Source organism: Corvus moneduloides, chromosome 1 (genome assembly GCF_009650955.1).
Source record: "Corvus moneduloides isolate bCorMon1 chromosome 1, bCorMon1.pri, whole genome shotgun sequence".
In the NCBI taxonomy this organism is placed as follows: domain Eukaryota; kingdom Metazoa; phylum Chordata; class Aves; order Passeriformes; family Corvidae; genus Corvus; species Corvus moneduloides.
In genome coordinates, this window is record NC_045476.1 from 85,640,256 (window position 1) to 85,667,422 (window position 27,167).

A 27,167-nucleotide genomic window follows, 5' to 3' on the forward strand; every position below is an offset into this window, starting at 1 on the left:
GTGGAAAATAGAGATTCTAATATCCTGCATAACAAGGGTGTCAGAGTAGCATTAGGCAATTTCCACATTAAGCCCGAGTGCTTTTTCTTTCATATCTCAATCTAAGCTCATCTCTCCTAATATTTCTTTTGCAGTACTGAAAGACAAAGGCTACACAACTCTGCAGGATGAAGCCATCAAGATATTTAATTCTTTACAGCAGCTGGAGTCTATGTCTGATCCCATCCCTATAATCCAAGGTATCCTCCAAACAGGACATGATTTACGACCTCTCCGAGATGAGCTCTACTGTCAGCTCATCAAGCAAACCAATAAAGTGCCTAACCCTGGGAGCGTGGGGAACCTCTATAGCTGGCAAATACTCACCTGCATGAGTTGCACATTTCTGCCTAGTCGCAGCATCCTCAAATATCTCAAGTTTCATCTCAAAAGGTAAGAACCTTTGAACTATTAAAGCACCACAACTTGTACCAGTATTTAGACATCTAGAAGCGAGACTTGAAGATGTATTCCCTTAGCAAACTAGCTATACCACTACACTATGCCAAATAGTGAATCTAAAAAGAAAATGCTGTAGGAATAGTGTGTATGAGTTGGTCATATGGATGCAATTGCACTCATTTGAAGAATCAAGCAAAATGCCACAAAGTTGAATGCACAATTGGTTAATGTTGGCAAAAGGGGCACTTCCTGTAACTGTATAAACTTAAACAACTTGCAGCCTATACCCCCATTCTCAACAGTCCAAACCAACCTGTTAAAAATTCTTCATCCCACTTACCTTAATTTTATGAGGTATGCATTATGCACATAAAAGAACAGTATCATATTTAAAGATGTATCTGAGGTACAAACTTATGATCGCAAATCTAATGTTAAAGTATTAGTGAACATTAAATAATAATAAATCATTGTTGGCAGTTCAGCATTAACCAGAATGTGGAGTTCCTTTTGCTGTGATGCAATGGAAGAATGCAGAGTGTGTCATTAGGAAAGTTAGTCCACCAACAAACTCAGTAATTTAAAAGCTTTGTCTGTACTTGGAGCATGTCAATTAAAGAGTGTACTGGATACAGAAATAGTCCCAGGGGAAAAAAATTCTCAAATAAGCAAGCTTCACAGACTGGCAGCTTAAAGTAATAAACTTTGTCTCACAGGGTTCGTGACCAGTTTCCAGGAACTGAAATGGAGAAATACGCACTTTTTACTTATGAATCTCTGAAGAAAACCAAATGCAGAGAGTTTGTGCCATCGCGGGATGAAATAGAAGCACTGATTGGCAGGCAGGAGATGACATCCACAGTTTATTGCCATGGTGGGGGCTCCTGTAAGATTACAATCAACTCACACACTACAGCTGGAGAGGTGAGAGGTGGTGACAAAATGTCTCTGGAGCAAGATCAGTGTGCCCCTTTATGTGCCAGTCCAAGGCAGCAGTAGTGTTGCACTTTGGAAGTACTGGGGCTTTCTCTGCCAGTGTCTCCTTTCCGGGAAGGAAAGGCTTGCAGTGCTGTCCCTCCCTGCAGTATGTTCTAGAGAAGTCCCTGCTATAAAAACTGTCTTTGTGCTGCAGAGGATTACCCAACTGTAGTTCCTTCTTACAGGAGGAATTACAGGAAAGACTAAGCAATTAGGCAGAGGGCATTATTGGAGTAACTTTAGTAGACATTGGTGTGTATGAGAGCAAAGCTGCTTCCTAAAACTGGAAGATTCACGCTGAGTTGGCAAAATACAGGTGTTTTATCTGGCCAGGAGATAGCACATACATATTCTGAAGGAATAAAAATTACAGTGGAATTTGACAGTTAATAAGGCTGATGAGGACAAGTTAATAACATTTTTAGCCTAATGCAAAACCTATCTCTAATTTTTTTCTAAGTATCTGTCTTACTCTGTGTTACTGCTTTTCCATGCTATGGTTTTTTCATGTGCTGTTTTTCATTAGGTGGTTGAAAAGTTAATTCGTGGCTTGGCCATGGAGGATAGCAGAAATATGTTTGCTTTGTTTGAATACAATGGAACTACTGATAAAGCAATTGAAAGCAGAACCATTGTAGCTGATGTCTTGGCAAAGTTTGAAAAGTGAGTGTACCTCTCAGTCTCTCTTCACTCTAATAAGTAGCAATTAAATAAATTTCCAATGTCAATAATGCTGAATTTTCTCTTTCACTTGCTTGTTTGTGGTGATGCAGCTGAATTACACACATGGCATTTCTGGAACAAAAGGATCTTTTTTTTTTTTTTCTTAAAAGACTTAATAGCCACCTATACACTTGTGTTGGTTTTCCTCTGTCCTGACATCAGTAGAGTAATATTTCTCATCACTATTTCCACATTTTCTTTTCCACTATTACAAATTTTTCCACCATTACTGCCATTGTGGATGTGAGAACTGACCTCCAGGCAGTCACTGCCATTCCAACTGTTATCTAAGTTCACATGGAAATCGCCACAATATCACAACATTTCTCTTACCAGTAAAATTGAAACCATCCATAGCACTCTAGTAAGAAAATGTAATACAAGCCTAAATACCTGTTTATCATCCTTATGTTGTATGCATGGCAATCAGCACCCTTTATCCAGAAAAGGGGAAAAAATGAATGTTTTAGGTGTTGTGCACTTATGTTTTATAACAGGACTTAATAATGTTGCTCTATTAACACCTGACTTATCTAAAAATCAAAGTTTACTAAGAGAATATGAGTTAAAAACAGTTGACTTGAGAACTGAACATTTGTAAGTCCTTGATTTTGCTGTAGGCTCCAAATACACAGACACACATAGAGCAAAATTCAGCTGATGCCTTGCTTAGATTCTGCAGGTGGCAATTTAGAAAATAGTTTGATTTCACAGATCTGATCTCTCTCCCTCTTTACACAACCGTGTAGGCTTGCTGCCACTGCTGAAGTTGGGGAGATGCACTGGAAGTTCTACTTCAAGCTCTACTGCTTCCTGGACACGGAAAACGTCCCAAAAGATAGTGTGGAATTTGCCTTTATGTTTGAGCAGGTAAAGGACAAAGGTTCTGTTTTGAGGCACTTCTAAGAGGAGGAAAAAAAGCAAGAGGTCCAGGCAGCACAGAGAGAGTTTTGATTTTGATTCTGTTCAACTAAATGCACTACTACTCAAGCATCAAGGGCAAAGGAAGCAGTTCAGTGGTCAAAATAGGCCTATCCTGACATAAGTGAAGCACAGATGATTTCTCTAGTGTTACGTTTCTTACTTCTGCATTACTTGCCAATTGCTTTCTGTACAGTGGTAGAAAAATGGATAACTGGGTCTAAGCTGCATAAGCAAGAATAATACTTGTTTTTAATTTTCCTCTTCTTAAACCATTTTCTGAAGAAATTGTAAGAAATAAAGTGAAAAAAAGTGTAAGTGGCAACAAATTAATTAGTAAAAGACTCGTGCTGGCAACTGTACAGAACTAATTGAGCAATAGCCTTTTATCTTTCCAAAAACTGATTGTTTCATAGATACCATAGTATAATCAGTCCAGTCTCAGCAGTAACTCTAAGACATCTCTGATGAACAGAAATCCACTTAATGGACATGCTGAGCTCAGAATGAAGCTACATTACAAAACATAAAACAAGTTAAATTGATTTATAATGAAAATTAAATGCATCAGCAGCTGGATTTCCATTATAACAATCCCTGTAGTTACACAGAAACTCACTGATGGCACTTATTACTGTTGATTGACCTTCTCCTGTTCTACTATATTGCAAATGATTAAAAATTCTTCCAGCAGTCACCTTCTTTCAGGTGGGCACTAGACACAGATAAAGATTTCTGTATAAGGTTAAGATTTCTGTTTTCTGGCTCTTTACAATGCCAAGACACTGACATTCTGTTGGTGAGCAAGACGGATGCAATCAAGAACTGACATACCTCAATTTTCATACATATGAAGGGTTTTCCCCTTCTACATCTTCCCTGCAATGGAGTATTTCTTCCTTGTTCAGTTTAGGCTTTAAGGCACCCTATTACATCACCACTCTACCAAAAGTCTCCTTCCAGAGCCTACTACTGTCGCTCAGCCCAAAACTGCTTATTGTTGGCTGAAGGATCTGGGCAATAGGTTGCCTTAGAAACACAGCCATTCTGTCTGTCTGTTGTTACCTCTAGAAGAGTCATCCAGTGCCTCTCTCTGGGATGAAGTTCAAACAGCAAGAAGAAAATCTATGAGAACTCTGCATCCAATCTGCTACGTTACCTTATTGGCTTAAGAGGCAGATTCAGGCAGTTTTCTGTGAGCAGCTACAACAAGCACATTTGCTGAAACAGATTGTTTTCACACAGCATTCTGTGCTGAGTAGTGTTTAGCCAAATACTTTATGTCTTGCCAAAACCAGTAGTATTTGTTATAAAGCATGACATTCAATCCCTACCAGCAATATTACAGCAATACCTTGAAGAGGTAACATTACATTCTAACATCAATTCTGTTCTATTTTTTCTAATTATCTGCTTTTGATGTCAGTCATCAACTTTTTTCAGACAATTATGAAAATTCCCTTTTGTCATCAATTTTAATTCTGCAGTCTCCATTATTTTAAAGTCTCAATCCTTTAATAATCATAAGGCGCTGAAGAAAATCTTTTAGTTCTTCTTCCTCATTAAAATATTGGCCTTCCATTTCTAAAAGACAGCTCTTTCTTCTGCATGGGTACAATCTCAAGTAAACCATTTTGCATGTCTAAAGGCACATTTTGTACACCTAAACTAACTAGTTGTTACTTAACTGTGAATTATCTCTGTGTGTTTACTAAACTTGCAATTCCTGGATCTCCAGACACGATGTGTGTTTGTTTCCTCTACTACTGTCATATGAAAGAAAACACCTAGCTGCTGCACATTTCCACAGGTTTGAATGAGTTTGCAGAGAGCTGGGATTTTGGAGAATCTTCTTGGTTCAGAATCTCATCCCTGATGCTACAGAGCACTGCAATACGTTGACATTGTACTAACTTGATTTGGGATCCATTGAAGATTTATTGTTTCCCCTCAGTAAAATTACAAAGCTGTCCTAGAGCTTGGCTTGTTTGGCCAGAAACATCCGTTTTCACAGCTAGATTATTGATAGCAGTGAGCAAAACTAGAGACCCGTTTCTTCCTAATGCCCTTGAACACAGAGTTTCTCCTCAATCAGATGTTTAGATCCTGTTTTCTCCCCTTTACATTTTTTTTTCCTTTTTCATAGTTCAGTTACTCTTAGTTATGGGAGCTCACTAAAAGCTGTCCTAGTAAAAGTAATTCCCATTTAGCAGGTTCCTCAGTTGCCTTGCAGTTCTTCTGGTAAACCCAGTCTTATCCAGCTTAAATTTGCCAAGAGATTTACCCCATTTGATTTATTTAATGGATTATTTATTTCAGGTCCTGAATTTGCCTGAGAGTAAATCTACTCCCCTTGTTTTCTCATATTTCTTTCAAAGGCTGCTTTATAAAAAGCTACCTTTTTTCCCCTTGGCAGGCTCACGAAGCAGTGATTAAAGGACATTATCCTGCTCCTGAGGAAACCCTCCAGGTCCTTGCAGCTTTGCGCCTTCAGTACCTTCAGGGAGATTACAGTGTGCACACCACCATACCAGAACTGGAGGAAGTCTATCCCTTGCAAAAGCTGAAGTCTAGGATTACACAGTCTACCAAAACATTTACTGTGTCAGAGAAGGCCGAGAAGAAACGAGCCAGCTTTCTTGAAGGAACACTGCGGAGGAGTTTCCGCAGTGGCTCTGTCAGCAAACAGAAGGTTGAGGAGGATCAGATGTTAGACATGTGGGTCAAAGAGGAAATCTCAGCTTCCAGGACTAGTATTATTGACAAATGGAAAAAACTCCAGAGGATGAATCAGGAGCAGGCCATGGCAAAGTACATGGCTTTGATTAAGGAATGGCCTGGCTATGGTTCAACACTCTTTGACGTAGAGGTAAGACCGTATGAACATTCAAACTACTTACACTGTATAGGTGATGATTTCACCCCAGAGCAGTGAAACCATAAATACATTATCACAATGCTCAGACAGCTGATGTAATAAACTTTGAGCTATTAAAAGCCTACTCCCATTAGCAAGCACTGTAGCTATTTAAATCCACCAGTTAACCATAAAATAGAGGGACAGAATGCTGTCCTGGTGGGTTGCAAGCAAGTATACGAAGTGTAAAAGGCTACATTCAAAAAGGGACAAGCGATATGCACTTTTTAACAAGTGGTTACAGACAACACCAACAGTAAGTGTTGTGTGACTCCTGCTGTTCCCCTTGCTGTTAATTTACATTTTTTTCTCTAGTGTAAAGAAGGGGGATTCCCACAGGAGTTGTGGCTTGGAGTCAGTGCCGATGCAGTTTCTGTCTACAAGCGTGGGGAAGGAAGGCCTCTGGAGGTGTTTCAGTATGAACATATCTTGTCATTTGGTGCTCCACTTGCCAACACCTACAAGATTGTGGTGGATGAAAGAGAACTGCTTTTTGAAACTAGTGAGGTAAGAGCCAAGGTAGTTTTGTTATTGTGGCCTTCCTGTTCTGATAGCCAGGCCACTTTAGTAATTCAAGTAATGGCTGCAAATGTCAGAGATTTGTTCAAGATCCTTGTAAAGGGAAGACAGAATGACATGGGTAGAAGTGCTGAGTATTTTTATTTGTTTAACTGCAAAAGGGCTTCGTTGAAAGCTTGATAGTTTTATATTGTTAGTGTCCAAAGAAATTCATTCACATACTGTTACCTTACTAAGAACTGTGCTCTTCATGCTCTTGGCAGGTGGTTGACATTGCAAAGCTGATGAAAGCTTACATCAGTATGATCGTGAAAAAACGCTACAGCACCTCCCGATCCGTGAGTAGTCATGGAAGTCAGGGCAGCTCCAGGTGAAAACAAAACCAGTTCTACTGCACCCTAAATAGAATCTATCGCTCCTTGGCCTCAGAACAACCTGGGGACATTGATCACCTTTGTTGACAAGCTAACCAAGAACCAGAGTTTCAATGGAGAATATCTTCAAACAATGTTTTAGAGAGACCACAGGGGGGCAGGGGAAAATCGGCTGAAATAGTCACATACTAGAACTGCTGGCTCATTCAAAACTTTCCAAAGCATTATTACCTTCAGTTGATACAACAAATGCCTTAAGACTCGATCCACTGCAATACAAGTGGTAATAAGTGCCTTACAATATTAAGCCTAACTTGTATTGTCCTAAAATTGCTGATAAAAGTCAAGAGGATTTCCTTTGTCCTTTCAGAACACTGAAAACAAAGTTATATTCATCCATTCTGCACTAATCTACTGGCCTGTATACAGGTGGGAAGGGGGAGGGAAGAAGAGCAAGGTATATTTTTTTGGAGTGCTGCTGGCAGCCTTCCTGATGGACACCAACACTTTGTTTCCCCTTGCTTCCGTGGATGTGCACGTTGTGCATGCATATTTGAGCTGTCAGTAAAACTTGACAAATTTTATTCTGTATTTCACAAGTCTTTTGAAGCAAAGGGAATAAGTATGTGCAATGGTGTAAACAGTCTTTCTGTACATTTTAATAGTTCAGAGTTATAGTTGTTACAGTTGTATGGTTACTTTATAAGCAGTTTTATTAACAAGTAAATTCCAAAACTTTCATACATTGATTTTACTATTGCAAATATGTATTACCGTATACGTAGCAGAAGTCTGCATTCTGTATCTGCTGTATGATAAAGAGAGATGTAGCTGAGAATATTTATAGACTACCCTAATATGGAAATACAGTTATCAGTTCAATTCTCCATAATGTCAGCTTAAGTTTTTAAATATTAGTTTTTTCTTTGAAAGACATCACTGTTTTATACTTCTGGCTGGACTCTTCAACCCAGACTGACTGCCAAAGGCCAGAGCCCTTCAGAGATGACTAGAGAACGCAACATTATGCAATGCAACTGCTTAAATACAGTTCTCTATTTTACCTGGTTGCCTGATGAAGGTTCTTGACAGTACCCTGTAAATAAATTGGGGAATATCAGCTAATAATGATTTGATTTTGGACTTTTATTTTTGTACAGAAATACTGTAATATAAGGCAAAACTTTGTTCAAAGGTATCTTTTTGTCCACAGCAAAAAAAAAAAGAAAAAAAGAAACCTGAAAAACCTTACTGTTGTTAAAAACCTCAGCCTTTAAGGAATCATGCCTACTTACTGGGAAAAAAAGTCCAGCAATAAAGAAAATATATGTAATGTGCTCTGTTTCTATTTCATACTGAGTCAAACTTGCAACAAAACTCTAATTTCATCTGTCTTCTCAGGAGTCAAGCCTACAGCACAGGCTACATAGACGTGTGTGTGTGTGTGTGCTTTTGCTTGGAAAGGTGCATGTGCTGCGTGTTGTTCTGGGGCAGGTGCCCCTGTCCATGCAGTGTGTCTTTCTATGACATAGAGGGAAGGACTGCTGAACAATGCCATGCCACAGGGAATGTGCAAGTAAAGCTTTTGCTATTTATGTAGCCCTGGTGAAAGATGGCATGTTCTTATTAGCCAGCCACATCATGGCAGTGCAGCATGCACTGCCCTCATAGTGTACATAGCCTTTGTAGACTACAAGGCTTGCTCTGAGAAATTCTCCACCCTCCTCCCACTGCCAGATACTTTCAGTCGCTCCATCTGTGACACCACCCCTCCGTCCCTAAAGGCTGGCTAAATCACACTACTAAGAAGACAAGAATGAAAGAAACTATAACTTCAGTATGCATAGTTACACACACATAGAGTATTTGAGACTGACTTTTTTGTGTTTTTATTTTTCCCATATGCAAGTTGTTTAGAAAGAATTTAGCTGCTCCTATCAGGGCATCCTTGGAATGAAACAATTTATACATTTCAGCCAGCACAGCAAAAAAGTTCAATTTTGCCTATGTGTAAACATGCTCAGAGAAGTCCCTGCACATCATCATAATCAGTAATTGGTAAGAAACCCCTGGTGACAGTCTTGTACAGGGTCACAGTCTTGAGAAGCAGACACCACTACCTGATTCATTTGCCTGCTGACTGACTTCTGGATGCTCTCAACCATTAGGAGGGATGTTTGCTCTTGGTCAGTACACAGAAGTGCCTGTCACTACATCACTGTAATTAAGAGCTTCTCTTCATTCTTGCCAAGTCTATCAACCTGCCATGCAAATCTTAGTCCAATTACTGTTACTCAGGCAAAGAAAAAAAAAAGATAACTGTCGATACTCAACAGAAAGAACACACAGATTACCAAAATAAATACGACATAATAGACACACCTGGGTTTGGAAGTGAGAATGCCTGTCCGTGCACTTGGAGCTGGCCCCAGTTGTGGTACTGTCACTCATTCCCTTCTGGAAGATCTGTCACCCCCAGGTGGTTGCACCAACTCTGTCAAAAACCCTCTGGGAGCACACACACCCTTGGACTGCACCTGGTGGAATACAGACACACCAAGGAGAGCCCAGGAGCCAGCCAGGCACCCTGCAAGAGCACAAGGCTGGGCAGAAACTGTGCAGTCAGGCCTGGGAACAGTGTCAGCTTCAATGGAAATAAAATTGTATAGCTTCATCTTAGTATGCCCTTATATCATAAAATTGCAGAATGGTTTGGGTTGGAAGGGGTCTTAAAGATCATTTTGTTCCAACCCCCTTGCTGTGGGCAGGGACACCTTCCACTAGACCAGGTTGCTCAGAGCTCTATCCAGTCTGGCCTTGAACACTTCCAGATATGGGGCATCCACAGCTTCTCTGGGCAGCCTGTTCCAGTGTCTCACCACTCCCACAGTAAATTTCTAATGTCTAATCTAAGCCTGCCCTCTCTCAGTTTGAAGCGATTCCCCCTTGTTCTATCATTACATGGCCTTGTAAAAACTCCTGCTCCAGCTCTCTTGTAGTCCCCTTTAGGTACTGGAAGGCTGCCCTAAAGCCTCCCTGGAGCCCTTACCAGGTGGAACAACCACAACTCTCCCAGCCTGTCTTCATAAAAGAGGTGCTCCATCCCTCTAATCATCTTTGTGGCCCTCCTCTGGACTTAGCTGGCCATGCCTTAATTCCTCCTACATCTTCAGGCTTCCGTCTAGCACTTTCCCTGTGCCTCATAATACAATACATCCATTTGTCAAGGTGCCAGAATTCTTAATAAACTTAATTACAGAAGCTATGCAGAGGAAATTGCTTCACCCCAGAAGTGTTGCATCAGAAAGCTGGGTTTCAAGCCCCACGTTTCGGAGGCATTACACGTACTCACAGGTCTGCACCAGCACAAATGCCCAACACAGGCACGCTACAGCACTGCCAGTCATGCTGGCCCAAGTCCATTTTACAGAAACGTGGCCAGAACAGTGTCAGCTTTTTCAATGCTGACAGACTATTTCTCAGAACACATGCACTCCACATCATTTGCGGCTCTGTGAAGTAATAACAAAAGGGTACCAACCACATATGACAGCACTGTCCTGAATAAAACTAATTCTTTGTGGAGCCCAGTCCTGGAAAGTCACTGCATTTCACTCCACAACCTGCCATAACATCACAACAGACACGAGGCCTTTGGGGCAATACAAGAACTCCCCGTGCCACAGCAGCCCTGAGAAGCCAGCAGAAGAGGGCAGCAGCGATCCAAGGAAGTGAACTATAAAGCGAGTGGTTTCACCTGTAGTATGAATTTACCTGGTCTTTATCAAGAGGTTGGGGTAGGAGAAGGAACAGGGAGGAATCTTCTCATTATTCTTGCTCTCCACCTGTCACAAAAAACTGTCTCAGGTCGCTCAAAGAATCACCAGCTAATAAGTACCAGCAAAAGCGGGTTTAATATTAAAGTATGACAAAATTAGTTTAAAGGTTTGCTCTACTACTTACTATGTGGTTAAAGCACACAGAGAAAAATCGAACTAAAATATTAAATCAATCAATCTAAACCTAGAATCAACCAAAAGTAATCTGCATGGAGGCTGGGGATGGAAAAAGGGTAAGAATGAGAAAGGGTAAGGATAAAAAGGAGTGAGGGAGACCTACCCATTGAGTCACAAGGTTCACAGTGGACCCCTTTACCAAGTTTAGTCTCAGACATGACCAGCGGTTTTGTCCTAAAGGTTTAAACAGCATTTAAACGTAACAGCACTTAATTGGTAACCTAATTTAAACAATTTAACAAAAGATTCTACAGAATTTACTACAGGCATGGCAGTAACTCACAGGCCTAACTTACTTACTAATCTAACATATTTAAGAATCTAAGAGACCAATATTCATAGTACATGTGCAGTATTTCCCCATCCATGCTAGCACAATCAGATGTCTAGGTACAGTGCCAGTGTCCAGTTTTCTCTAGCTGGGCATTACTTAGCCCCTCCTCATTAGGAACTTCTCAGTTCACTAAACCTAACATTGCACCCATGTGTCCTTTCCACAGATTGCCACAAAGAATTTCTACATTTTGCCCTCAAATGAAATTACCGCTTTAGTACTGACCCTTGCCAAATCACAGATACATAACCTGCCCTCATCTAGCCTTTGCTGTGGAGACCACTCTTTGTAGCACTCTCCCTGGAAGCAGGTGGGGGTGCACTTCTGGCTACTTAGACAGCAAAACATTCTCCATGCTCAACTGCTGTCAATTTTCCATGTCCCACACTTCTTCCCACTTGGAGAATCTTGATCTCTTGAACTACAGCTTCTAAACCATGCACAATGCCAAACATCAACTCCTGACAGATCACTCACATAGCTGCATCTAAAAAGTAAGTTCATAATAATCAAATGCATCTAATTCCCTTTCACAATATTTAAGGCCTCGTACAGTTTCACAACAGTACTAATGTTTTCACTTAGATCACTCTTTCTACAAATATGGCCAAAATGTCCAAACTTGCTGATTGATTTTGATTCTTCCTTGCCAATGGCATCTCCTGTATGAGTTTACCCCTTTCATAAATTCTAAACAATTGCAAGATTCAAAAAGGTTGCTGGCCTGCTTGGCCTGCTCTCAGGCAAAGTTGACCGAAGAGGGGAGCTAAACCTATAAAGTCATTATCGACTCTCCACCACATACAATCAAACAGGTAATGCCATCTAAGAGATTACAGTAATTAGGTCCAAAATTAGATCCTTGAAAATCAATTATTCTTACTGATCTTTTACATGGCATGATTATACTGACAAGAAGATCAGCATAGTTTGGTGTTCAACATGGTTTGGTGTTAAACACCTGTAAATTGTTGCATAAATATTTCATGAGATTGCTGTACAGTGATATTTCTGGGCTAAAAACACTTAAGTGGCTTAACTGGCTTTGACCATAGCTGGTGAGCCATACATTTTCTTCTTTAAACTCCCTTGTCCCAAGTCCTAAACAGTTGTATCGGAAATACTATTCTTTCTAATTACTCATATAAATGTTTATAATTGCTAAAATAAGTGTATATAATTGCTACATTAGCTCAATTCTATAAAACCTGGATTCAAAAAAGAACAACACTGCATTTGATCATGGAATATTTACTACTGTCCTCACACACTTTTACCAAACAAAAAGGAATATCTGATGTGGGAGATATCAGAGCTTCCTGATCATGATCTCTATTAAAGAAAATATAAAATTGAAGCATTATTCTTCCATACATTGCTTCATTGTTGAGTTCTGCTCTTAAAGCTTTGAGTTCATGGGCATTAAGCAGCGTAACCTCTAGCGGTGAGGAAAAAAAATCCCAAATACTATCATTTCTGAATTAGAAGCAGCATCAACACTCATATGTTTTTTGTCACTTGTGTTAAATTTTTCATCTTATACCACCTGGTATGATGCACCTTGTATGAGGTTTGCAATGGCAAGGTTCTGGTAGTGTCAGAGGGGAGCTACAGGGGTGGCTAATGTGAAAAGCTGCCAGGAGCTTTCCCTATGTCTGCAGAGCCAATGCCTGCCAGCTCCAAGACAGAACTGCTGCTGGCCAAAGCCAAGCACATCAGTAATGGTGGTAGCACCTCTGGGATAACATATTTAAGAAGGGGGAAAAACCTGCTGTGCAACAGCAGGTGGGAGACAGTAATGAGAACGTGTGGGAGAAACAACACTGCTGGCACCAAGGTCAGTGAAGAAGGAAGAGAGGACGTGCTCTGGTCACTGCAGCAGAGATTCCCCTGCAGCCCGTGGTGCAGCCCATGGTGGGGTAGCTGTCCCTCTGCAGCCCATGGAGGTCCATGGCAGAGCAGAGATCCACCTGCAGCCAATGGAGGACCCCATGCTGCAGCAGGAGGATACCCAAATGAAGCTGTGACCTTGTGGGAAACCCAGACTAGCGCAGCTTTAGTGGCAGGACTTGTGACCCCACAGGGACCCACAGTGGAGCAGTCTGTTTCTGAAGGACTGCAGCACATGGAAGGGACCCTATGCTGGAGCAGGGGAGGAGTGTGAGGAGTCCTCCCCCTGAGGAGGAAGGAGCAGCAGAGACAACGTGTGATGAAATCACTGCATCTCCCATTCCCTGTTCCCCTGCACCACTGTGGGGAGGAGGGGGATGAGAAGTCAGGACTAAAGTTAAGCCTGGGAAGAAGGGAGGCATGGGGGGAAGGTGTTTGGAGGGCAGTTTTAAGATTTGGTTTTATTTCTCATGATTTGATTGGTAATTAAACTAATTTCCCAGCATTGAGTCTGTTTTGCCTACGACGGTAACTGGTGAGTGAACTCTCCCTGTCCTTATCTTGACTGCTGAGCCTTTCATTATATTTTCTCTCCTCTTCCCAGTTAAGGAGGGGAGTTATGGAGTGGCTGTGTGGGCATCTGGCACACAGCCATGGTCAAGCTACCACATAGTTTTAGCTTACAAGGTCAATCAGGTCCCATGTATTCCAACTGCCCAACAGATAAATATTTCAGTGGAACACAAGAGCATTTTGAAATGCACAGACTTGTACATAAAATACTTTAAAGACGTGTCACAGTCCTAATTGTATTTTGCATATCACAGGACAACACTTAATGAGCTCCTGCTCCATAGTTAAATATTATGATATATTACAGTTAAATAAAAGAACAAAGAGTTTGGGATGTAGTTTCAAACATATTCCTCAATAGAGACCTCAGGGATGCTGCAAAGGTTAAGAGAGTGTGCATCAAAGGAGAAAACTGTTTGCCAATTATTAATTGGAAAGTTATTCTACACTTAAATGGTAACTAGAAAAGACTTCAGAGTTTAGTGAAAAGACACTGGAGAAATTCCACAAAAGCATGCATGAAGCTTCAGGACAAAATAGGATTAACTAAAAGGGCATGGTATGTATGTCACCTATGACACCAGTCTTTAAAGAGTTTTAAGGAATCTAGGCAACTAAAGACTTCTAATGTTAGCTACTCAGTATTATAATAAAGCATATCATTAGTGGACACCTGAAGAAATATGATCTATTGGGAAGAGGCAGCATAGGTTCTGATTAATAAAGCTCTGCCCTAGGAAGTCTGCTGAAGTTTGTTGACAGATCTCTGAATGAGGGCAGTCTGGTTTACCTGGATTTCAAAAGGGTTTTGGCAAAATTCATCACCTAAGGCTTAAAAGAAGCTATGTATCCACGTAAGAAGTCCTGATGTGGATAAATAATTGGCTAGAAGATAGGGAACAGACAGTAAGAGCAAACAATCCATTCCAAACAAAGCAAGGAGATCATTCCTGAGGTTCGGGAGAGGCTCTAAGATCTTCAACCTACTGAACAGTGAACTGGAAAAATGATGAAGAGCAAGCTTAGAGTTTAGTGATGACACCAAGTTACTCAGGCAAGTCAGGATAAGGGCAGACTAAAAAAACCTGCATGGCTTTATGAAACTGAATAATTGTCCAGTGAAATGGCAAATAAATTCCAAGTAGATAAAGTGGGGCTGGTGAGGTGAGGGGGGAAGGCCAGTACCAGAATGAGCTGTATGGCAGGCTCTGAAGTGAACATTAGCACTTAGGGAAAAAATGGTGATGTCTCAATAGTTACAGAAAAATAAATGAAAAATAAATAAAAAGGAGAGCAGTCCTTAGAAATTATTACAAAAGCAAACCACAGCGCAGCATTATGAAACAATTCAAACCTATGATATGTTCCTCCTTCAAACAAATGCAGAGATGATGTGACTAGAACCACACAAGAAAGTTATTTCTTGTTGAGAAATCTTCTTATTTCAGTTATAGAACTGAAAAAAAATCAGGAAAAGGGAAGATGGATGTTCAAAGTCATACCTTATTAAGAGTGACTAAGACACAATTCTTCAGCCACAAAGCAGAGACAAGTTAGAAAGTGCCATGGGGATGACTGGACACAGAGTCAATAATCGTGCACTAATTATGGATCATTACCAGGACAAGGGAAGCAATTTTTCCCCTCCTTCTACCATTTGTGAGACCACATATGGAATACTTTGTCCAGTTTGGGACAACCCAAGACAAGACAGATACTGACATACTGGAAGGAGTCCAGAGGGCCCCTGGAAGGTCAGTGGCACACAGCTGGTGACACAGAAGGAAAGGCAGAGTGAGCTGGGTGCGCTCACTCTGGATGACAGAGGCTAACAGGGATCTCTTGCAGAATACCTGATGTGTGGTTATAGAATGGATGGGGACAGAGCCCTCCCTTATGAGGTGCAGAACTAAATTAGAGGAAATGGGTGAAACAAGAAATTTTGAATAAATAATAAGAAAATATTCTTCACAATGAATGTGGCCAAATGTACAAACAGGTTGCTCAGAGTGCATTGCAGAATCTCCAGCCCTCAGAGGTGTTCAGAGCTAATCCAGGCATGACACAAAGCAAAATGTCACAGCCAAGTAACAGGGGTGCTGAGTGTTTATGTGGGGAGAAAGGCCAGACCCAATGTCTTAAAGGTGCTAGTTCCAAACTAACCTAGTGTGTGATCCTGTGGTGAAATGAAGCTAATGGAAAACAAGCTTAAACAGAAAAGGGAGGGAAAATCATTCCATTTTGAGCTGGAATCCTCAACTGAATTCAATAGTTACTCTATGATGACATCAGCATTTTCAAACATATTTCAGAAGCATTAGAATGCTTTGATATTTGTAAGCTCCTTTGAAACAACCATTTACAAAGCCTTCTCCTTGGTTTGCATCCATCATTTACACTGTAGTCCCTGGCACCAGACCCGCAGTCCCTAACCTAATTCTGTGCATTACACCTCACGCATGCAACTGTGCACTGGTTGCTAGTCCTAGTTTTTCCCATCCCAAACTCAAACTGCACGCAAACCCTTTAAACCCTGGCAGGCAAAACATCAAAGAACAGGAAGATCAAAGCCAGCCAACCTATTTACTGCTATTTTTTTCTGAAAAAGACATCTGAACCTTCAATGGCTGGGAATGAAGCATCCATTTCTTCTCTCACACTAATGTTTATACCAGAGTGCTTTCAATAAAATCATTCATATAAACCAAGCCCAAGAAAAATCAACAGTGAAAAAAGAACTGCCATCCATCAAGCATTCTTTTTTTCCATTAGCTAAATTACAAAACCTATTCTGGAAGAGCTTTTCACTAATTTCTGTTCATATCCTTCAGGATCAGGAAAGCAGAGGCCAGTAATCTAGAATGGATTCGAGTTTAATCAAAATCCAAAAGAGTTTCCATATCTGTAGTCTACCCTTTCCACTGAAACCTCACCTCATCCTCCCCCCCCAGATTCCATCCCCCCTTTTCTGAGGAGAGGGGCAATTTTTGAACTCCAGTGACTGAAGGGAGCATCACAGAGAGTAAAAATTGGGAGCAGGGAGAATCAATCATACGATCATCCTCAAATGTTTAAAAAAAGAAGTGGAATATTGGTAAGGGAGGATTGCCTCAAACCTGCCATGGTTATAATCCTTGGGGCAGTGGGATTATGTTGCCATTATTTTACCGTTGCTTAAACCCAGATTTTCACATTTTAACCCCAGTGTGCTTTCTGAGTCTAACTATCCCGTGGTCACGTTGAAAGTGCATGAGGAACATCTGAGCCCTTTCCAGGCTTACCTAATAACTGTTTGGAGTTAGCTAGATTTGGATGCTGGCTAGGACTGCCCACATTACTGAAATAACTGAATGCTAGCAAGGGAAAGCAATTTGCCGCTGGCTAAACTGGGGATGGTTTTTGCAAGTTACAGGCAGCGTTCACTAGAGCAGCAGCTTGGCATCCAGCAATGACCTGAAAAAAGGGTAAGTATAGGAGAAAATCCCTTTTTTGTGCCCATCTCTCTACCTCCCTTTCCTTGCAAGAAGACTGTTTTTACTCCTGTGGACTGTTAAGATTCCCTGCTAAGATTCCCTCTACTCCCACTCTCAAAACAAGGGAAGCAAACAACTACTACTCAGCCTAGGAAAGCATGAGATGCCCAGGTGACAGCGGGAGGAGTGCTCAGTAACTGTGAGCAGCTGCTTGCACACATAGGAGACAGCTACCTGCTTTCCAGCACAGGGACAACACCCTGTTTTGACAAAGTCTTTTTAGGACAAATTTTTATTCATCAGCAGAAAAAAAGAGAAGCAACAGAAAAAAGTGTTTCTCCCGCCCTGCTGCAGCTACTTCCCTTTCTTTTCGATGTGTGTTTTAGATTACTAGAGGAGCCTGTCTCTTTTCTTTTGCTCTCCTTCACAGACAACACTTAATCACATTTTAGCTGGGCTTAATTATTCAGGTAGGTCTGCCTAGCTCCGAGTTCTTAGACATCAGAGCATAGAAGTATAACCAATTAGCATAAAACTCAAATGTCCTTTAGAAAAATGTTAATTGCTTACGTAGAATAACATTCTTTTTGTTTCCTCTCAGGTGCAACTCTACGCTATAGAGAGCATGTGGAATAAGAAAAATAGAGTAACTCCTTTCCAAGGCTATTTGGTGAAAAACACACAGTACACTTGCAATCCAGTACACAGTCAATGTTACAACCTAATGTTGTAATTTTATTTTGTCTTCTTTTGCCTCAGAGAAAAAAAAGACATGTTGACCTTCAAGTGAGTATGACTCCTTTTCCCATTAAAAAAACATTCTAACAGGGAGTAACTCAAGCTAGAAACAGGTGTCAACTGCCAATCTAAAATTATTCTTCTTGCTCTTGTAGTAAAAATCATTTTATTTTACACAGTTTATCCTGTGAAACACCTTCAACAATTCCAATTTTTGGCTGTTCTTATTCAGCAACAGATGCTCGAGTGACAATTCTCACCAGGCATGCTCCCCAGAATTCAGCTTCCCAGCAGTCACATCAGCTATGACGCACATCACCAGCTTGAACATAGTGCCATGCTTCCATCTGGAGCCTGGGGCTGGCCAGACAGGTAGTAGTGTAGGTGACAGGACAGCACGGTATAGATTTTGAGTATGTTTCTTGGATATTTAAGATGCAGATACAAGCCATCAAACTCCCATAGACTCCTTTGTGGTCTTAGAAGCTCCCAGCATTATGACAATGGCAACTTACTTCCTTTTTTTTTTTTTTTTTTAGCATTCCGGGGACTGTTATCATAGGACCATGGAATCACAGAATGTCAAGGGGTTGGAATGGACCTTAAAGATCATCTAGTCTCACCTCCCCTGCCCTGGGCAGGGACACCTCCCACTAGACCAAGCTGCTCAAGGCCTTATCCAGCCCGGCCTTGAGTGCTGCCAGGGATGGGGCATCCACAACAACCCTGGGCTGCCTGTTCCAGTGTCTCGTCACCCTCACAGAAAAGAATTTCTTCCGAATGTCCAACCTAAATTTCCCATCTTTCAATTTAAACCCATTACTCCTTGTCCTATCACTGTAATTCCTGACAAAGAGTCCATCTCCAGCTTCCCTGTAGGCCTCCTTCAGATACAGGAAGGTTGCTATGAGATCTGCACACAATCTCCTCTTCTCCAGGCTGAACAGCCCTGACTTCCTCAGCCTGTCTTCGCAGGGGAGGTACTCCAGCCCTCTTATCAACTTGGTGGCCCTCCTCTGGATGTGCTGCAACTGCTGCTTGGCTGTGGCATATATACACGAGAAGGAGATGCACGACAAGTCTCACTGGTAACACTTTCCAGCGGGCTTCACCCTCCCAAATCTAGAAAGCAGCTGGGTAGCCCAGCCTTCCCGCAGCAGGGAACCGGAACGCTCAACGCAGCCTCTCCTGCGGCCGGCAGAGCTCCCGCCAGGGGCGGCGGCCTCGGGCCCGCCCGCTCCCCGAGCCTCCCCCGCCCGCCAGCGCGGAGGCGCCGGCACCGCCCCCGCGGCACCTGCGCGGAGGCGGGTGCGGGGTAACGCGGGGCCAGCGCCGCGCTCCGCCCCGGGCCCGCCCCCGCCGCCCGGCCCGGCCCCAGCCCCAGCCCCGCCAGGCCGAGCCGCAGCCCGGCGGCCGCACGGAGCCATGGCGAGCGCGGCGGTGCCCGCGCAGCCCCGCGAGCCGGAGGCGCCGCAGGAGCGGGGCGCGGCGGCGCCCGGGGAGACGGAGCCGACGGAGGTGTCAGGCGGGGCCGGGGCGCCGGCGGTGCTGGGGGAGACGGGGCTGGCCGTGGGCTGCTGCATCGCGGCGGCGCTGAGCTGGGAGCGGCCCCTCCACAGCCTGGGCGGCTTCGTCTGCGCCAACCTGCTCTTCTGGTGAGCCAGCCGGGCCGGGGTGGGCGCCGGGGCTGCCCCCGGGATGGGAAAGCGCCCGCCCGCCCCGCGCCGCCCCGCCTGACACGGGCGTCTCCCCCGCCCCGCGCTCCTCTCGGCCCCCGGCAGGGGCGTTCGCCCCCCTGCCCTCCTCTCCCGAGCGCCCTTCGTGGGAAGCTGACCCGCGCTCCCAGCCCTCCATGCGAAGGAAGGTCCTGCTTTTCGCTTCACCTGCGCCACGGCATTCCCTGCCCCCAGTCGCCGCTCCGGGTCTGGCCGTGGCCCTCGCGCTGAGTGCATCTCCTTGGTCGGGTTCCTTCACCCTCGGTGTCTGCCCTAGCCCCGCGCACACACGCGTTCTGCCCCCATTTCCCAGAGCATGATGTGTGATGATGAGGAGGAGGAGGATAGGATTCTTCTCAGATGGAAGCTGAGCAGGGCGGATGCAGGACGCCCCGCCGAGAACTCGCATTTGTCACAGCCGAGATGAGCCGCGGGCCCGCATTTTTGTGCAGAGTTTTGAAACCTGCTGAAATCAGGCCCCGAGCCCATCGGTAGTGCTGTGCTGATGCCCCGGTCCGGTACTTTAGAGTTCACTTTGGGTATATGCACTTTTCCAAATTGGTGGCCTACTTAGTGGAGTCTTTGTGGAGACAGCTGGAATGTTACTGCAGTGCACCAGTTCTCTTTTTGGGCTAAGCTTTTTGTAGTCGGAGACAGTTTTGTCGAATAAACCCCAGAGATTGGCATAGGGCTGTGTTCATTGTTGTGTTTGTCATGTCTCTCCTGTTAATTTCTATAGGAAAAAACTTGCCTTTCTATGTGAAACTTCTTCAGGGCTTTCCCCTGATCTTAGGTTTTGTCAATGCCTATGTTTTTTGCTTTCTGATGTAAAATGTTGCTGTATGCCTGCTTGACCATGTAGAGCGATTTAGAAATTAGTGCTCTGTCTAATAATACTGCGGAGGCTCTTAAGCCCTAACAGTGTGATGTTTAAACATGAGATCCAAGTCATAGAAAGAAAACTTTCTGAAGCTTTGTGCTGCACAAGAAAATCTCTGCAAATATTTTCAAAAACATTTTATCTTCTTTGATCCCAGGAGCAGAATGTGCATGATGTCTAATTTAGTTTGACTTTTATTATCCATCTTGCTCTTAGGTATCCATGATAAATCCTTTCATTGAGAAAGTTACATGGTTTTGCTCTCATTTTCTGCATACTTCAGAGGTCACCTGTTCTTTCAGCCATTTCGAAGAGTCATAGTGCTTTATGTTTCTTTTCAACGTGGCCCTGATAAAATTTTCAGGGACAACATCTAGCAGAATAAATTTCCATGTCTCAAGGAATAGTAGCTGCTGAGCAACCTGATGGCTATTATTTTGCCAAATTTGATCAAAAGCAAGCTATAAAATGCCTGCATTATTCAATGCCTGTAGGAAGTCTTCTTTGGTAGTCTTACTGGCAACTTTTTATGTGACCAGTATTTGAAGTTATTTTATCCAAATTCATTGTTCACTCTACCTTAGTCGGAATAGCAAAAGTCAGGGCATGGATTGCTCACTTTGGGGGTATTGCACCTCAGAAGGAAGCTCACTATCCTAGTGCCAGTGAGTTTTGAGAGGTGTAGATGAACTAGGAAATGCGTAGAAGCAGGAATGATGACCAGTAAACTGTGGTTTGAGAACATTGGGAAAGATGTCATTAGCAAACGCATGAAATCTGACACTTTGAAAATTAAACAGTCTTTTAAATCTAAGGTCACATTTCCCTGCTTTGGTGTTGGCATAGTGAGTGTTTGCAGCACAGTGTGTTTGCTGCTTCTCCTTTTCTTGTTTGAGATCCAGCTGGTCAGCCTGGTTAGTGATGACTCAGACAGTCGCTGCTGCTTCAGGACTGGGAACAAGTGTCCACCCCTGCTGCCTGTGAAGTCTCTCCTAGCAGAGCTTTGTGCCAGCTGGAGCCTGTAGGTAGAAAGAACATTTCTTAGTTGCCGTTTCCTGTACCTCCTCTTTCTTTGTCGTGTGCCTGCAAGTATCCCTTCCCCACGGGGGGACTCCCCGTGCATATGGCCTCTAATCAGGATTTCTTGGAATTGAGAAGTCTGTATTGCTGGATGGGAGACTTCTCCCACTATAGCAGCAGCAACCGTGGTGGAAGAGGGAGGAAGGGGAGGTGAGGTTTAATTTTACAGTTTCTGAATTTTGGGAAAGTAACACCAGTTCTTCCTCCCAACCATTTAATTTTCTTGGGACTGTTTTCCTCACGGTTAGTTTAGTTCTTGTATGTACACCCATCAAAATACTTCATGTGTAAACTGTTGCAGCTGGAGCTGCTGAGAGTGAACTGTTTCTCTGGTGTCACCGGTTTTTTTGATTTTTTAAAATATATTCCATTGTAGTCTCTTTTGTGGGAAAAATCTCTTAACGGTTGTACTGTGTATAAATGCATTTTTGATGGTTACTACTAAAATACTGTTCTTGTAAGTACAAGAAATTTAGTAACAATTTCATTCTGATTTCCTTTATTTTTTTTACTAATCTGAACAAATTATTGTAAACTCTTTAACAAGAGAGTAGTAAAAGGAGACACAAATCTGGCTACTGGAAAAGCATTTTTCAGTTAACCACCTCCATTATTTATTCACCGTGAACAACTTGAAGCCTCTTGCCCCAAATGAACCCGATTGAAAATCTTGAAAATGAGCAAGGGTTAAATATATATATTATTTTGCACCTAACCATCTGAAATGTGATATAGATACTTGTGCTGTATATAGTTTGCAGACTGAAGTCAAAATAACACAGGAAAACAAGGTTGGGTTTTTTCCCCTGTTTTATACCCATTGTACTGAAAAAGTGAGTGATTGGCACAAGAACAGAGAAAATCTGTGCTGGTGCCAAAAGTTCACTCCAGGAGTTCTAAGTGTTAGGCTGTTGACTGATAACTTTTAGTCTTGGGTTTAATCTTAGCCAAATATTAACATTCAGTCCTAGATTTTTAAGCTAGCCTTCTATCCTAATTATTATTCTCTGTGTGTATGGAATAGAGGGATAGTGGCAGCTTTTTATTCTCACAATCTGTATTTTAAATATTTCTATAAGGTCAGGAGGACAAGTTTATTTTCAGTAATTCTGTGCTGTTCCATATATTTTGTAGTTTGCAGATATTTATTTCAAATAAGTGTCTTCTATCTGCAGATAAATGTTTCAAACCTAAGTACATTAATGTCTGCAAGGTCAACCCTATATGCACCAGTTGCCCAGTTTTCCTGATTTCTCTAGGATTTCTCAGGAAGGGAGGTGGCAGAAAGACTAAGATGTAATAGATCTTTTCTCTTTTCCTGTCTCCTTATGGAATGAATCTATTGCATTACCCTCTTTGCTATTCTCTTCCCCAGCCCAAATCCACATTGTTCTTTGAGGATTTTAATATGCCTTCTGAGGCACCAATTTGCATGTTTCTGCAGGTCTCTTTTTAACAATGTTACGTGATGTATTGTACTGGCTCAACAAAGTAACTGCTAACTGTGTAAAATACAAGTATCATTCCTTGATTTAGAGAGGTGTGCAGGCCTAATTTACCATTAAAAATAGTCTTTTGTCACCATCCATACCCTTTGTTTGTTTGTTTGTTTGGTCTCAGTCCTAGTGAGTATTTCCATTGTATGAGAGAAACAAGAGAGAAAACAATATTGCTTATATCTGAATTGGCTGTGTGCGTTGCATCAGGTAAAGATTGTGTTTTTTCCAGACAGAAAATCTAATTGCTATTTAAATGTTAGTAACAAAAACTCATTCAGAGTTTAGAGGCTTGGTGTGTTTTGTTTTTAAGTATCCAATTTGTTTTAGGAGTTGTTATTGAAGTGTTTGTTTTGTTTTAAAGTATCCAGTTCACTTTAAGATTTGTTCTTAAAGTGTTTCTTTCTTGAGATCTCTGCTTGGCAATGATAAAGTTTACCACAAAGAGATCTCAAAGTACTTTTCATTCATTAATTTATTCTTTCAGTGTAAGAAAACAGTACTAAGCTAAGCATTTCTTTCATGTATTTGCACACAACTTGTAAATGCTGCCACTACTGTACCTCGATGGACAGCTTGCCTATAAAACAAGATCTGCACATTTAGAGAGCAGTGTGCAGGCACAGTGTATGCTTGCATTTTTATTCTTTGTTACAAGAAAGAAACTGACCTTTAAAACATGGAGCAGCCCCTTTTTTATATGTTTTTAGACTGTACATTTTTGTCCACTGTTGGCGTTGGCTGTGGCTACCACTGGAAATGTAGTCTAGGGGAACTACTCAGGACATTCTTGGTGACAAAATGTAAAATTAAGTGAGAATTGGAATAAAAGAAATCTTTGAAATCAAAACAGAAAGAAAAATACGTGAAAATTAAGTGAGGTGGAGCAAAGTAGGGTATTGACATTCTCAGGCCAGTTTGTAGTATGCTGGTCCTCAGATCACTTAATTAAATTTGTAATATTTTCAAAGTCAGGAGAACACATATGGATTTTTCCTTATAGCACCTGGATGCTAAATATGGTTTTGAATGTGGGAAATTCCAGTCTTTGACTGTCTTTGTTACAGGAAATCTTAGAGCTACTTTCTTAGTTGTTTTGGGATTACTTTCCCGAAATCCAAAGTATCAGGATAGCACACAAGTGAATACTCTTGCCTCAGATTCTAATAAGAGTTTATGTCTGTGATCCCTTAAGTAGGAGTAGTAGAGCAGGTTAGATATTGACATTATTCTATTTTTAATGATAATACATTCATTATCAGGAAAGAGAAGAAAAAGTTCTGTCATAGGCAGTTTTGAAATTCACTGTGCATTCATGTGAATGGCTTTCTCATATGGTTGCTAGTTTGTTTCTTCTAGTGGATAGTCCTAACTTTTTTCATTTGCTGCCTTTTGCTAAGTCTTTGTAACTTATTGGTATTGAGATTTATTTTATTACACCTATAGTACAGTAAATTGCTGATATTTCTTCAAGCTTAAAAAAAAGTTCATGGTTTGTTGTTTTTGCTTCCTAGAAGGTGATATTCCAGAATACTCTTCCTCAAGTAAAGCTAAAATTCCAATGTCAGCACAAGTTGTGATATAATTTTAGGGTCTGCTTGTTTTCACTCAGGCAGTTTTAGGCTTATGTTCACTTTTCCAATACAAATTCTGAAAACTTTTGAAGGCTTTAGTGGTAGAAAAGTGGGACAGAAAGTTAAATTCATTTGATTTAGTTAGTAAAAATAATTAAAAGCCATTAACAGCTTTTTAGTGACAGTTTGCATATTTTTGGCTGAGAGATTAGTTTACAGGAATGAAAATTGACATTGTTTAAGAGCCAGATGGTGTTACATAAAAACCTGGACAGCTGACAGCATTTTTCAACCAATAAGATGAAATCAGGGTAGGTCAGAAAAGAAATCAAGTGGGGTAGTTGAGGAAAAGCTAGCATTACTGAACAGTTTAGGACCAAATCTGGGATGAGGATTTTATGGAAGATGGAAATCCAAAACAAAGGAGAATAGAGGAATTGCAGCATGGGTTGTGTTTATTCTGTCTTGCTGAAACTTACGTATGCTGTGTCTAAAGCAGTTGTCTCAAGAGAGAAATTATAATTTCTTTGTGTATTGCCTCAAAATAATGAGACCATTCAAATAGTAAGTAGAATTCTGAGAACAATGGACGTTTTAGGGGGATATGCTATGCTCCATGGTAGATGTTACAGGACTAATGAGAGCATTAAAGAAAAGGAGATTTAGGGCAGCACAGTAGAGGTGCTACTGCTCAAACTGCTGCTACTGTATGAGAAAATGGGATTAAGATTTCTTCTGTACTTTGCCAGAGTACAGGTTAATTAAGGTCATCTGGGCATTTGTCTGCGAAAACAAAGGAAGCAACAAGGTTATTTGATGTTATGTGTTTAAATCAAAATGATATTTCCATGGAAGTTAACATTATCCCTGGTTTTCATGATGAAAACAGTAGAATTTGGTGTCATGGTAGACTCAGAAGGTATGTCGTTTAGGTAATTTAAACTTTCTCCTTCTCAATTGTTTTTTATATGCCTGTGTGAATGCAACAGGTTGCAGTAAATCTGATCCAAAAGCCACAAATATTGAAACGTGATAACTGCTGCATTCCTCAAGAGGTTTCCTTGCAAACAGTGTGAGATAATTTTGCAATGTGACATTATTAACTTAATCCTCTTTCCCAGACCACCAATATACTTCCAAATGTACCAGTTCATAAGCACATTTATCTATGGTGATTAAATGCAAAGCATTGAAACGATTCTTCTAATGTTCTTTTCTTAGAGACTTATACTGGTTTTTGTTTTATTTAGACTTATTTTTAAGTTTAAGAGCTGGTTTCTTGGGCTAGAGAAAATACACAATTTGAATTCCTATCCTGTGTGTTAACTCAAGTTAGCATTGTCAGTCGTCCTTGCTTTTGCCCTGAAACCTGTGCACAGACCTTCCAGAGAACTACCCCTTCTACTGATGGCTGTCAGAGTAACAGTAGTTTAGATTTCTTAGGACAAGAGATTTATTTATTATTCAAAAATCTTTTTTCCTAGTAAATTCTAGAAGGTTTTCTAAAGAAAAACTGATTTGATCTGTGCTTTCTGGCTGAACAAATACGATTCTAATCTTTTCAATGAAACCTGACAAATAAGCTCTTTGAATAAAAGGTTGATGGCTGAGTTTTCTTTGTCTTCACAATGAAAGAATTTTTAAAAAATGATGCTAGTTTTAGCATAATAAGCATGTCTTTTCTGCTTGAGGGTTTTATTTAATTATTTGTTTATTTTTATGTACCTAGTGATAGAATTTTTGTATTTCTGGGTGGTATCCAATGGAACACTCTTTGCTACTTGGCACATAGGTTGCAAATCAACTGCTTTTCAGTGCTTCATTTTATTCTGTTTGAAATATCTCAGATACCTACATTTTTGGATGGAACTCTTATTTAGGGAAAAACTTGAAGTGAAAGACAGTGCTTCTTTCTAATTCAAGTTTTTATGGAAGCTTACATTTTTCTCCACTAAATTAGATGTGATCTAAAACATTTTTAATGTACATATTTTTAAGAAGCATTCTATTACAGCATTTCACAGATTTTCAGCTAAACAGATAAACAGCTTTCTAAGTTCAAGATGCCAGGCACCCAGAGTGGTGGTGTGCACATTATAAATTTTAATTAACATAAGATATATAGTAAATGCTTTTGAAATTATTTTATTCAACAAATTATGCTTTTTGGAGGGGTGAGGAGGTTTTTTAGACAGAATTTAGGTCTTCGTTCCTTCTAAAATTTTTGACAGCACATATACAGATGTGATTTTGTACATGTAATTCCCTCTCTTCAACACAGAATCTGCTGTACCACAATTTCTGCGTATTTTTCAGACATGCAGGTTCACAGTTAAGTACCATATAATAATATTGTACCAAATTCTATTCTATAAATAGATTCTACCAAAAAAGTGTGCATAACTTACTCGGCCTTAAGGGAAAATCTACACTTCTTGTGTAGGTATGGGGAAGGGATTTTTGCACTGTGATTCTTGAACAGGTATCTAAATACTTTGGCTCAGACCAGGTGTCTTGGTTTTGGC

General features: G+C 41.3%; 2 protein-coding genes across 2 annotated transcripts in view; both read left to right on the forward strand.

Annotated features, from left to right (window-relative positions):
- Nucleotides 1-8,210, forward strand: part of MYO10 (myosin X) — a 162,407-nt gene extending 154,197 nt beyond the window's left edge. The window contains exons 35-41 of the mRNA XM_032117673.1: nt 135-432; nt 1,158-1,365; nt 1,946-2,082; nt 2,892-3,012; nt 5,480-5,932; nt 6,296-6,487; nt 6,763-8,210. Of these exons, the coding sequence (XP_031973564.1) occupies nt 135-432; nt 1,158-1,365; nt 1,946-2,082; nt 2,892-3,012; nt 5,480-5,932; nt 6,296-6,487; nt 6,763-6,873 (1,520 nt within the window). The 3' untranslated portion in view covers nt 6,874-8,210. The remainder of the gene's footprint in view (nt 1-134; nt 433-1,157; nt 1,366-1,945; nt 2,083-2,891; nt 3,013-5,479; nt 5,933-6,295; nt 6,488-6,762) is intronic.
- An 11,097-nt stretch (nt 8,211-19,307) lies between these two features.
- The window catches only part of RETREG1 (reticulophagy regulator 1), a 65,787-nt gene continuing 57,927 nt past the window's right edge, over nt 19,308-27,167 (forward strand). Inside the window, exon 1 of the mRNA XM_032117686.1 lies at nt 19,308-19,552. Within this exon, the coding sequence (XP_031973577.1) occupies nt 19,323-19,552 (230 nt within the window). The 5' untranslated portion in view covers nt 19,308-19,322. The remainder of the gene's footprint in view (nt 19,553-27,167) is intronic.